Source organism: Scomber scombrus, chromosome 1 (genome assembly GCF_963691925.1).
Source record: "Scomber scombrus chromosome 1, fScoSco1.1, whole genome shotgun sequence".
In the NCBI taxonomy this organism is placed as follows: Eukaryota; Metazoa; Chordata; class Actinopteri; order Scombriformes; family Scombridae; genus Scomber; species Scomber scombrus.
The window spans coordinates 9,518,453-9,531,294 of record NC_084970.1 but is presented as its reverse complement, the minus strand read 5'-3'; the positions used below and the strand labels follow the sequence as shown (position 1 = coordinate 9,531,294).

The following is a 12,842-nucleotide window of genomic DNA, read 5'->3' as shown; positions in this document are numbered from 1 at the left end:
TGATTTTGTCTTTCTGCTCATTATTTGATACCATTTCAGTTATGTACCAATATTCTGTCCAACCAGGTTATGGTGTATCTGAAAGAAGGGATCAATTATAGCTAAATTATATTTTTATATCTAAACTGTTGCACCATCATCTGCTTATTCTTGGCACTTTGATCAACTTTTCATGGTTACCCAGTTGTAGACTACATCTTAGAAAAAAACACAACAACAAACAAACAATTTTTGCTCAATTGAAATATGTATGTAAAACATCCTCTGTTTAAACCTAGAGATCAGCATGTTGTTAAATAGTCACCTTGAGTGTGCTTTTGAGTGTTTTCTGTGATGCTAGCAGACTTATTGTTGCTTAAGGTAGAACAAAATTAAAAACATGTATTACTGCACATTAGTGTACTTCAGATGCTCTGTACCACTGGGTTCACAAAAACACAAGTGTTATATTTTATGTTGGTTGTTGAAGGCTTTGCTGCTCTTTATGTTAAATCCAGTATTACTGATATTTCAGAGTTCAATTTCCTGATTGGCAGGTGATTGTTTGCTTCGGTTTTGAGTGATGTTGTGTAATCACTCATTTCCTTCTTTTACATTAGCTACTTACATAGCTCCAAGCTGTGGAAGTAGCAGCTTTTTGTTTTTGTGTTTTTGAGTGAACGTAGCCTAAGGCAGGTTTCTTTTTAGGACAGGTCAAGTTATCCACGAGGACGCGATGAAGGGAGGTGCAAAGCCTGAGGTGCAGCAGAGGGTATAATCCTATGTATCCATGCTTGTGTTGTTGTGTGGATTCTCTCTGTGAAGGCATAATTACACTCAGTGCTGGAGGAGTGGAGGAGCAGAGGAGAGAAGGTAGAGGTGTGTGAGGTTCAGAGAGCTACTCTAATCGTCTTTGTCAACCTCCCGCCGTGGTGTCAAGTTTCATATCGACTCTCTGTGGCCGCACCAAGGAGCAGGAGGGCCTCGGCGGGGTGGAGTTGGCTGACGGTGCGTGCCCACACTCAGGCGCCTGAAAGAACTCCGGGCTTGCGCTGCACACACGCATACAGAAAAGCACAGCGATACACACACACACACACACACACACACACACACACACACACACACACACACACACACACACACACACACACACACACACACACACACACACAAGCTCTGTCGCAACCAACAGCGATGGCATGAACGTAAATGACTGTGGAGGTGAGCCAGTGAGTGGCGAGAGGCCACTCTGTGTGTGTTCTGTGGTTCTTTGTTCCCTCCGTCAAAGCCACTCAGAAAATCCACTGCTTGCTCTAGGCCAGTCCTGTAAGCACAACACGTCACCGCTCAGCTAATTCAGGCCAGAATCAGGATCATTACTTGCCAAGTACAATAATTGTAGAGGAATTTGTCTCAGTGACAACTCACAAAGAAAGTTGCATTTGCTTTGAGAAGGATGTGTGGACCCCATTGACTGTCAAATGCAATGACCTAAACACAATTTCTAATGTCAGCATTACGCCTGTGAGAAACGGCTGGTAAGTCAGAAAAATACATTGCTAAATGCTGCAAAGCCATCTGTAAGTAGAGTTTGTTGACATTATTGTATAGCCAGATTAATCACAGCTCATTGCCAATCCTCAGGAGTGTTCTTACCCAGCAAAACTCCATCCAAACGCTCTTCATCTCCCTGCTTCACTCAGTGCTGACACAAATAGACCCTGGAATGGGAATTTTGTGCCATTATGACCGAAGTATAGCCGCCTGTACAAAGAAATCAACCAATACATGTTTCCATCTAAGACGGTATTCATGAATAAAAACTACATCTCCAGCATATATTGAAGGAATATGTTGATATTGTCAGGACATGAATACTAATATTGTGCAAGGGTTCCTGTACAAGGTTTTTCCTTAATACTCAAACTGAATTCATTTTTGGATACATTTATTCTCATTTAAAAGGTAGAGCAAAATTTTACATTTTTCTCTTTTGGAGTTTTTGCTTTTTCTCCCAAATTTTGTAAGAACAATTTCCACCTGCACTGCTGCCCTTGTTTCTGCTATCAGGAGAGGGTGTAGACAGAAGGAGGCGGTGTTGAGACATAAACCAGTAGAAGTTGCTAATGCTGCGACAAGGACGAGATCCCTAAAGACATCCCAAGTGGGCTTTTCCCCTGCGCCGGTCCAGTTTTCCTATCCAGCGATCGACCTTCACCGACTTTAGCAACCATAGCTTTAGTACATTCTGAACTGGTGAAAACTGGTGATGCTTGTACCTCTCCTGTACATCTATTTTCTAGTTTTTTATTGTACCATGACAGTTTTTCCTCATTTGCTCGAACATTTTTATCTATTCCGAAGTTCCATTTTACACATAGGCCTAAACTGATAGTTGCTGGCCAAAATGACACATTTTATTTGCAAAAAAACATGAAAAAATATCATGCAAATATTTCTATCAAACAACACAACTTATGGTCAGACTAATATATTCCTTCAATCAATCATCAAACAACAAAATATAAAATGCAGCCATCAAAATGAACCGGCTCAACATTATTTTGTGCTATATGCTTATGCCATTTGTTGATACATAGTTACAGTATGTACCAAAAAAGACAATCAGGCATATCACCAGTTTCATTATTTTACTAGATGATTTTACTGGAGATAACAAACCCTGCTGCACTCTGCACCTGCAGAGATGACCTGTTGAAATACTATTTAAAAAAAACGACAACAAGAAAAAACCAGAGAGACATTTTCTTAACACGCTTTCTTATTAAGAAAATGTCTTGTGTGCAGGTCTTTCTGTGCCCTTGTTGACATGTAAGACCAAAAGTAAGCACCTAGACTAGAAAATGTGGACATTCATTATAGTGCAGCTGTTGTACTGCATTCTCTCTTCACCAAATAACCCATAAAGAATTTCACCGAAACCCTGAAATACTTAGAAACAACGATTTTTATTGTACTGCATCAGATTTTCCATGTCATTCTTTTTTCCGTACTTTTCAAACTCAGAAATGCTGAACACTGTAAATAAAAATAAAATAAACATAAATGCCACCAAAGGAGACTCATGGGTGGAAATATCCAAAAAACAAATAAAGCATTGAAATACTCAGAACTTCACATTAAGTCCATTCGTTCCTGACAATTAGGCCACAGGTTCTCATCAACATTGCATTGCATGTTTTTCTTTGCAATGCACTGAGTAATAAACCTCCTTGCATGGCGTATCCATCCCTGGCAGTCTTCTGCACCTATTGCCAGGCAACCAGCATTCATTGCCTCCAGGAGGGACATCTGGTCATATGGCCGGTGATCATATACCTTCCATCTTCAAGCAGAGAAGAATTCCTCAATTGACTTCAGAAAAGGAGAGCATGCAGGGAGGAATTGCATCATCACACGAGGCTGTGCTGCAAACCATTCATTTACAAGGCGAGAGCGGTGGAAGGAAACATTGTCCCAAATGACGACATACAGAGTCATGCCAGGCCTCGACAGCTCTCTCTCATTCAGTGCATGAAGAAATGTGATGAGGCATTCTGTATTGTTTGGGCCGATAGCTGGTATGTGGCAAAGGACGCTATCATTGGAGATGGCAGCACACATGGTGATAGTGGCCTCCCTCTGACCTGGCATTGGAAACAGTGGTTCTCTGCTCAGTGAGATTCCTCCCACGTCCCCTCACTTTAGAGAGGCTGAAGCCGGCTTCATCCACATGAATGAATATGTGATGTCCCCCTTCAGCTTCAAGCTTCATCATTCTCCAAGAAAAAAACAAATTAATAAAGCAAATTATTCCAGTTGCATATTATTGTATGGTATGACAAGGCATTACAATAACAAATCCTTATCTGCACATACTGGAGTCTTGCCTCCTTCATGATGTCAGAGTTTACTATGAGTAGAAATCTGCACAGCTGCTTCATTGCGACGTGGTTAATGCAACGATTCGATCAATAGTAGCCAAACTCACACTGTTGATATTTCTAAATGCTCCCTGATCTGCAATTACTGCTGCCTGGATTTCACGCAGTCTGATGGCATTGTTTGCCACGACCATATCTACAATGGCAGCCTCCTGTTCAGCATTATAGATATTTCCTCTGCCACCAGTGTGAGCTAATCTGTGGATTCAATGAAGTAAATGCAAAAAGCATGTCAAAATTGACATGACAGTCACATAAATGGGATTGATGAAACAACTGCATTTACTGCAGACACAGTTTGTTCTGCCAACAGGGCAATACAATATAGCTGAAATACACAGCGGTACAGTAACATTGTGATTTACATATTATCATTCTGAAAAAGTCTGACAAAAGATGCCACAATGCTCTAACCCTTTGTCCAGCCTCTCTAAAGGACAAGCCATGATTGATGACATACTCAACAATTGTGGCCCGATTTTCATTTGAAGCTTGAGCTCAATTTTCTCCTCATGCTGCTGTTCCTTCACCACACATGCAAACTCCTCTTCTCCGGGCCCCTCTTACGTGCCTTTGGTCTCTTTGATCCACTGCTTGCAATTAGCAACCCAGAGGTGGCATCTTTTGTAGATGGATGATTGATTGCTGATTGAAAAGTCGTGTAAGGAAATTTCACACAGGTGCATTACAGATTCATAATTATGCAAGTAATTTCTATCAGATGTGGGCGGATGTTTTTCCTTTTGTTTCAAGACAGTTAATCCAGTAGAGTTTTGGGTCTTTCTATGAGATCAGTAACTGTTTGGAAAAAGGGTGTGAAAAATGTGTGAAGCCAATCAAAAAGTGTTAACACATTTTCAAGTGAAGACTTCTGCTGTGCTAAGAAGGTGATGATGACGATCAAGTGGATCCAAGTTTCATTAAGAATGTCTAGAAAAAACTATAAAATGTGTTAAAGATTAATAATCCTAACCAGGATCATCAAATGCATCGTCTATCTAACATCTGGTAACATCTTTCGTTTACCTAATGCTAACTATGCTCTCTCTTGCACCAGAGATCTTTTCATTTGGTTTGTAATGTATTTTAACCTACAAAGCAATGCTTAACAATGTATACATTTTCCTAATCTTCTTTGTGTTGTGTTTCAGGGATGACGATGACATCAATGACGTGGCCTCCATGGCCGGGGTGAACCTGAACGAGGAGAGCGCAAGAATACTCGCCACTAACTCGGAGCTGGTTGGAACGCACATTCGCTCATGTAAAGATGAGGCCTTTCTCCACCCGGGACTGCTCCACCGACGAATTCTGGAAACAGGTGAGATAACTGTGCCTCACCCATCATGCCGTGCAGCTTTGTTTTATGTTCTGAGCAGAAGATAGAGATTAGAAAACAAGCCGTTATTACAGCAGAACAAAGAAATCTTAATGTCTCCCCAATTTGCATCTGCCTTTTTACTATAAAACAAAGCCAGAGCTGAAAATCAAGGCTGTAGTAGTGATGACTTATCTGTTGCCTTTTTTGTTAGGAACATGTTTTTTCTGTATTTATAGTGTCATCACTAAAGACAGTTTTGATTTTCTTTCTTTCAGTTGTTCAGGCTGAGCCTTTTCTTGTTTGCCCTCGGTTTAAATATGATACACTTAACAATTCTTTCACCTCCTTTAATGAATTCTTCAGTGGCTGTCTGAACTCACTGGACCCCAGGCACACACATAAATACTTTATGGGTTTGTCTTTTGAAGGCTGGCTGTCAGATTGTCCTCTGGTCTAAAGGAACAGAGTTTTGAGGAATGAGGCTTGGCAGTGAGATTTTGATTCTTTTCTCTCATTTTTGTGGATCTTGACACTCCGATCGCACGCAGTATTGCATGTGCTAATCGATACAGGCGAAGAGGTCTCGGTTTGTTTGCAGCTTCACATGAGAGTGATAGTGTCTTCATTACTCCGTTTTTGCTACCGGCAGTAAATTTTATTGCTTGAAATACACTTTAGGCTCTCACTGCACAGTGCAACCTGTGAAAACGTATAATGAGCGTTATTACTCAAAATAAAACTATGCCTAGCATCTTGCTCCTGTGCATCAGATCAAAAAACACACAGCGTAATTCCACGTGACGGGGAGTCTAGCGCCCTCATCTTGTTTCATCTCAATTAAAGTATCTTTAGTGTAGCACGGAGGCCTGCAGGTCGTGTTTCGTTACGTGGACTCTTGGCATGGTTGTTATCCCGTCACCTTGGGGCAGAGGGGTTGTTTAAAAATATAAATCTTTCCTTAGGGGGGCACACAGCATGATACAGGGCAGGAGGCTAGGGCGCCCCCTGCTGGGGAAGTGGCACTTATGCAGCTTTGTTGTGTCAGTGATTGGCCTTGCTACGCTCCCAGCTGACAGCAGTCCGAGGGAGGCTCCCCCGCCCTGCCAGGTCCACTCAATCAGAAAGCCTCGGCTGCTCCTCTGTACTGTACAAGCACCAAGTTTGACTCTGCTCTGCTCTCTGATTTACGGTTGGGCATCCTGCTAAAACTTCACTTAAACCGTTCCTGCCCTCTGTTTGCCCCCACAAAATGAGGGGGGGTGTCCAGGACTGATCCTTTGTCTCTAAAGCGACTTATATTTTTTAACCCAGGCAATGAATCATAGGGGACATTGCTCCTGCATCTTTCCTCTCTTTATCATCTTCTCTTTGTAACCTTTTTTTATATTTAAATCAATGGAGGCCTGATTCCCCAATCTGTCTACCTTTTTTATTTCTTTTCCTCTAGTTTCTTTTTTGAATACTGATTCGAGTAAAGGATGCCGGCTGCCTCTTTCTATCAACTTCTTTATTTTCCTCTTCATGTCTTTCCGTGTCTCGCTTCTTCTCCTCGCTTATTTATCCCCTCCAAACAAACACTTGTGCCGCCCTCCTCTCCCAAACCTCACTCTCCCTCCCCTCATAACTCTTCAGGCTTGTCCTTGAGCTGGGAGGGGGGGGGGTGCAAACAGCACTCCATCCCCCATCTCAGGAACCAGAACATAGGCACAGCTGGAGTTCTCTAGAAAAGCTCCTCAAAGTAATGATAGGCCACTGGTAGCTTAAAGGTCCACACACACGCACGCACACACTAGTGCACGTGGGATGTTCACATAAACTTACACACAGACAGAAGCTTTTACATGGGACATAGACAAACAGAGCAGACATACAACACACACACACACACACAGACACACACACAGACAGACAGGTGAAATCTGCCGAAAATGTCTTAAATAATAAAATTGTAAGACCTGAAAATATATAAAAACAAGCATTCATACAGTATGTGGATTATTACCTCTGTGTCAAATATACCTTGATAGCTCAGTCTAATGGCTGAAGAGAAATAATAGCAGTGACCGAGCATAATTTCTTGCAAGTTGAATATGATTCACTTTCAAAACAAAGGAAGCGCCTCATGCCGCGCTCACATCATGTCAGCTTTACCATGAAGTTAGCATGACTCGCTACCGGGGAAAACACTGGTCAACACAAACACATCAGCCTTCCAGTCATAGGACACAAACTCCAATGGTTTTATCATGCCATCAGAAATTGTGGAATGTGTTTATTATTATTTACTATTAAACCCTTTCATACATGCACTCTACCATGAAATGTTCAGGAACATTTCCTGCATGGGGTCATGTGTGAATGGGAGCAGGGATCGATATTCAGGGAAATCTCTAGTGCTACTTTTCCAGCTCAAGACCAAGTAACATTTCTGGGAATATGCCATTACAGCTGTGTTGTGAATGAAAGCGGTTGAAAGATTGAAGGGAAGGGCACGTAAAGGGTTACATTCATCTGACGAAAGACACTTTCACGCATAGCGAGCGTCCCAATCACAAGGCTCTTTTTCAATGTGTAAATATTTGAAATAAAATGTTCACACTCTTTGGTAAATGTTTATTCTCGTAACTTAAACTGTATTGCTTTCATGAAGCCATATCGATTATTCAAAGCTCTGTCAGACGCTGAGCCACGCTCAAGCTGATTATTCAAAATCTTCAATCTGACGGAGCTTTGAATAATCGATATGGCTTCATGAAAGCAATACAGTCGGTCACGTGAATAAACGTTTACAAAAGAGTGTGGCCTTTTTATTTCAAATATTTAAACACAACACAAAAATAGCAATGTAACCTCTGTTCAAGCAACAGCCTCCCTTTCAAAAGTGTGTGTGTCTGTGTTTGGTGCAACAATATCACAGCATCGTGTTCTGTGTTATACTATTATCTTTTCTTTAATATTAGTACTTTCTGATTTGTGCACAATGACAGAATTTACAGCTATTATGCTACAGTATCTAACTTAGCGTGTTAGCTTCATTGCATAGCCCATAACAACACTGAGCTTTTTCACTCAATTGCTCTAATGCAATTTTTCCCTTGTATTGGCAGTTAGTAGGTGGTCCCTACTAGAGCTGCAGAGATTAGTTTATTAATTGATTAGTTGATTAATTGATTAGTTAGTAAACATTAATTGCCACTATTTTGATAATTGAAGAATGTCTTTTTTCTGGTTGCCACTTCTGAAATGTGAGGATCTGAGGCTTTTATGTTACAGACGTGATTGTGAACTTAATATATTTGGATTTTGAACTGTTGATCAGACAAAACAAGACATTTGAAGATGTCATGATGATTTAAACATTAAACTGTAATGGTAATTTTTGATTGTACATTTTATAGGCGATTTATCGATTAATCAAGAAAATAAGCAGCAGATTAATCAATCATGAAAATAATTGTTAGTTGCAGCCCTACTGGAGGAGTAATCAAACTTCTCAGGCTGCCTGGGAACACTGTCAGGGTGCTTGAATGGAGAACCTGGCTGGTTATGAAACCTCTGGTTCAAGAGGAACAGATCTTTTTGGAGTTATTCGAATCTGCTAATAATGTGTGTTTTATAGATCTGGGAAAAATTCACACGGTCCTTACACGGTCCTGGGGTTGCTTTAGTGAGTCATTTGTTGATGTTAGCTCAAAGAAAGGTCTGTGCTGTGTAAACAGATGTAAGTTGGGTGTGATCTGTAACAAGGATATGACTGTATGGTTACAACTTTGGTATTTGAGGATGGGCTGGCCCTTTAGCTATATTAGGTCTTGACTGTTTGAAAATACCAAAGCTGTCTTTATTTTGGCCGGGATGAAGATTAGCACCCGCATGTCTGAGATGATGGTTCCTCCCTAGAAAAAGGTGAATTTCTCAATCCATGCGAGGGGGAGCCACTGCCTTAAAGGACAAGGACACAATTTTTCAAGTCTCAAAACATTTTCATTCACATCTCATTTGAAGCTTCACATTAGTTTCTGATAAACTTTTAAATACATTTTTGCACAGACGGGGGGGGGGGGGATTGTGGATTTTGGCCACCTTTACTTACACCGTAAGGCCATTATGAAGAGAATTTCACTTTGAAAAAGAGGAATGATTATGGTAAGAAAAACCTATTTCAATGTTTATTTTGGCACCTGACTGTTGTTTTAAGACAGAGTTGAAAAGCTGTGAACCCGCCCTTTAAGTAGAGTTCAGGTATCTCATGGTAATTATATATTTAGTTCAAAGCAGCCGGTGAAAGTTATGCCAGAAGTATCAACAGAAGCTGCTTAATGGATCACACAGCTGCAGGTGGCAGAGATACAGTATAAACTAGCAAAGACGGGTCATACAGGCCCTACTTCCATGTTCACTGCCAGCTACTTTTCTAGGGGACCCTTGTTGCTATGGATACCGTTCACTTCTATACTAAATAAATATTCAAGTCACCAGGCGTCCGTGCGGATCATGGCATTTCTTTATGTTGTCTGTTGAGTTGAAAGTGATGAGCAGATAGCTACAGAATAAGAATGTGTTATGTTATCTCATGTTTGACAGTTTTCGTACGATGTCCAGATGCATTGCATGTAGGGCTGGACGATAAGGACAAAATCAAATATCAGAATATTTTTCAGGCAATACTTAAATATTGATATTCCATTTTGCTTTCACAAAATAGGTTGGTAATGGCAAAAAAAACCCCCAAGAAAAAAAAATTACATCATTTTACTGTAATGCATTCTTTAAAACCAGGAAAAGACAACACTTCCACACCACAACACGATATTACGATATCAAATATCTAAGACGATATCTAGTCTCATATCAGGATATTGACATAATATCAATATATTGCCCAGCTCTAGTTGCATGACACACTGAAGGAATGACCAAATACATGAATATGTATCTATTACTTGATGAAAATGCTTTCATTTTGCTTTTCAGTCGTATTTGTGGTTTTGAGCAGTGTCTACACAGTCATTTGTGACTCAGGACAGGACATTTTCCTTTGTTTAGAATTGAAACCAAACAGAAATTCTGACTTGGTGATAGTGTTAAATAAAAAGTCATAAGATCCCATAAAGTAGATGAGATGATTCACAGAGCTTTCCATTTAATTAGTCTTATTTCTAACTGTTTAACAGGCTTTTTTCTGGGTGGATGGCAATGATTTGTATATCGGTACGAGTTGAAAAATGTGTTATTGCTCACAGAAATGTAGCTAAGTCTCTTAAACTTTCTCTGAAATATTAATGTCCCCGATAGATCTTATTTTTTAGGAAGCATAAGCCTATTAGTGTTTTTCTTTGACCTTGTGACATTGCCACATGTATTGCCACTGTAATTATAAGGCTAACTGGGTTCCCTCCATCCATTTCAAAGCTGGAGCGGGTGAGGAGTATATGTATTGTTCAGCTGATTTAAATAATTGGTGTGGTTTACTTAAAAGGGTGCCAGAGAGAAAATTATGTTAATGGAATAATTTAAAAGGAAGTTGGAAACAGATAGTAACCCTATCAAAGTCTGTCCTCCTCTCTTTTGTTATGACTTCAGATGAGGTTTGCTCCAAGGAAACTAAATTATCCTTCTCCGACAAAAAGAGATGGTCAATGTCGTTTACACACTTGGAGGAGCTTAGCTAGTAAATCCACTCTGGATTTTGCACTAAGACTGTGAAACAAATTAACTTTTCTGTGTGATGAGTCCTATTTCTGGGAGTTAATTGCACATTCTAATCCACACTGTTTCTCTGTGTCAGTGTGTGTGTGTGAATACAGTAGATGTGCGTACAAGTGGAGGTGTGGAATAGGGTTTTTTGTTTGTGTGTTTTTACGTGTTTGTAGTTGTGTGTTCCTCTCAAAAATAATTGCCTTCTGTCCGTTCATTGTTTTTGTCAAAGTGGCAAATGTGGAATGGAGTGAAATGATGATTCAAAAATCACTTTCAATGTCTTAACCACCGAGAATATTTTCGAGCAGTTATGCATATTGGTCTATAGGTTAGTTTATATAAACACTCCACTAACGGCTTTGCTGCTAGCTAGCAGCTAGCTGAGGTAAAAATTGAAGTCAACAAAGTCACATGTAAATTGTGTGATGCTACTCAGTTTCCTAGTACTAGTATTAGCACTATGCTGTACCACATGAAGACACACTATCATACTACTGAATGTTTGAGGCAGTTTTATGCTGCCATTCAGTGCGGTAGAGGGTAAGGTGATGAAAGAGCTAGTTTGGTACCTCGAGCCTGAGTATGTTATGCCATCGAGAGCTACTGTGTCTAAACACGTTGAAAACACTCTGAGGAGCAGAAATATGAGCTAAAAGTCAAGCTAACCAGGGCAAACAAACTAGCTCTGACCACGAACTGCACAGTGCTCACGAGCAAAACCTAAATCAAAACTTTTCATAAAAATGAACCAGTTTGTTACTCAGTAATTAGTGTCAGTATATCGAAAGCAAAATTAACCAAAACTGACATCCCTACAAAGGTCATAGAAACCTCCCTGGTGGTAAAATTTTAAATGTGACAGAATCAGTAAGGTGAATGAAAATGATGGGCTCAAATATGAAAAGCAAAAGTACTGACTGTACCTGTCGTGTCAGAAATAGGTGGGAATGATGATTAAGAAATGAATATCAATGATTTACTGTTTGCAAAAGTTTATTTTTGTCCTCAATATATGCATGTGCCCCACAGCAAAGAAGTTTGGAGTAACGGAAGTCCCCATGGAGGCAGTGACATTCATCTCACACGCCACACAGTCACGACTTCGCACTGTGGTAGAAAAAGTTTCTACTATCGCACAGCACCGACTGGACTCCTGTAAGGTAAGAAAAACAAACGTACGAACCCACAAAGTAGACATGTCCTGAGCTAATAACACTGTTGGAGTCAATCAATGCTTTTCTGTAACTGTTTGTTATCAGCTGTATCCAGATGTGCTTTAAACTTTCAAATGTTCTATTGTATTTTTAAAGCTGATTAGCCTACTGGCTAACACACAGCTGACACTCAGACACTAGGGAATTCACTTTTTATTCACAATTCACTCTACTGTTCAGACATGGGGAAAAAATGTAATATTAAATTTCTAATTATCTATACGAATTAAAAATAACCATAACAGGCCAGTTGACTTGAACTCCAGAAAAAAGACACTGTCTGTCTATTTACTGACGTTGTGAAATGCAGCTGCCTTGTAATGTCAGCTAGTCAGTCATGTGAAACAGCAGAATGAATGAAACACGTTCTGACTGATCTTGCCTGCCAAAATGTAACTTATTTGCTGAGGCAGAAAGTAGACAGGACGGGAAAGAGCATGGACAGGGTTATAAGTTTAAACACTTTCTCTGCTGCTCCTTAATCATGTAAATGATCCTTGAAAAATCCAACAAGCTTAATTTACTTTACAAAACCTGTTGATATATTATTAACAAAAAGGGCAGCATCAGTCCTAATGACCCTCATTAGCTAACAATCAGCACAGTCCCTCTTTATTTGAGTATTGTCATAAAACACTGAAGCCTCCATTCTGATGAATTAACAAGCACAATGACGTATAA

The 12,842-nt window shown here is 40.0% G+C and overlaps 2 protein-coding genes across 2 annotated transcripts in view; one reads left to right on the top strand and one right to left on the bottom strand.

Annotated features, from left to right (window-relative positions):
- Positions 1-12,842, bottom strand: part of lsm14ab (LSM14A mRNA processing body assembly factor b) — a 137,669-nt gene that overhangs the window by 38,446 nt on the left and 86,381 nt on the right. The gene's annotated exons all lie outside the window — the stretch shown is intronic.
- The window catches only part of LOC133981316 (transcription initiation factor TFIID subunit 4-like), an 89,695-nt gene that overhangs the window by 27,853 nt on the left and 49,000 nt on the right, over positions 1-12,842 (top strand). Inside the window, exons 9-10 of the mRNA XM_062420023.1 lie at positions 5,078-5,247; positions 11,977-12,107. Of these exons, the coding sequence (XP_062276007.1) occupies positions 5,078-5,247; positions 11,977-12,107 (301 nt within the window). The remainder of the gene's footprint in view (positions 1-5,077; positions 5,248-11,976; positions 12,108-12,842) is intronic.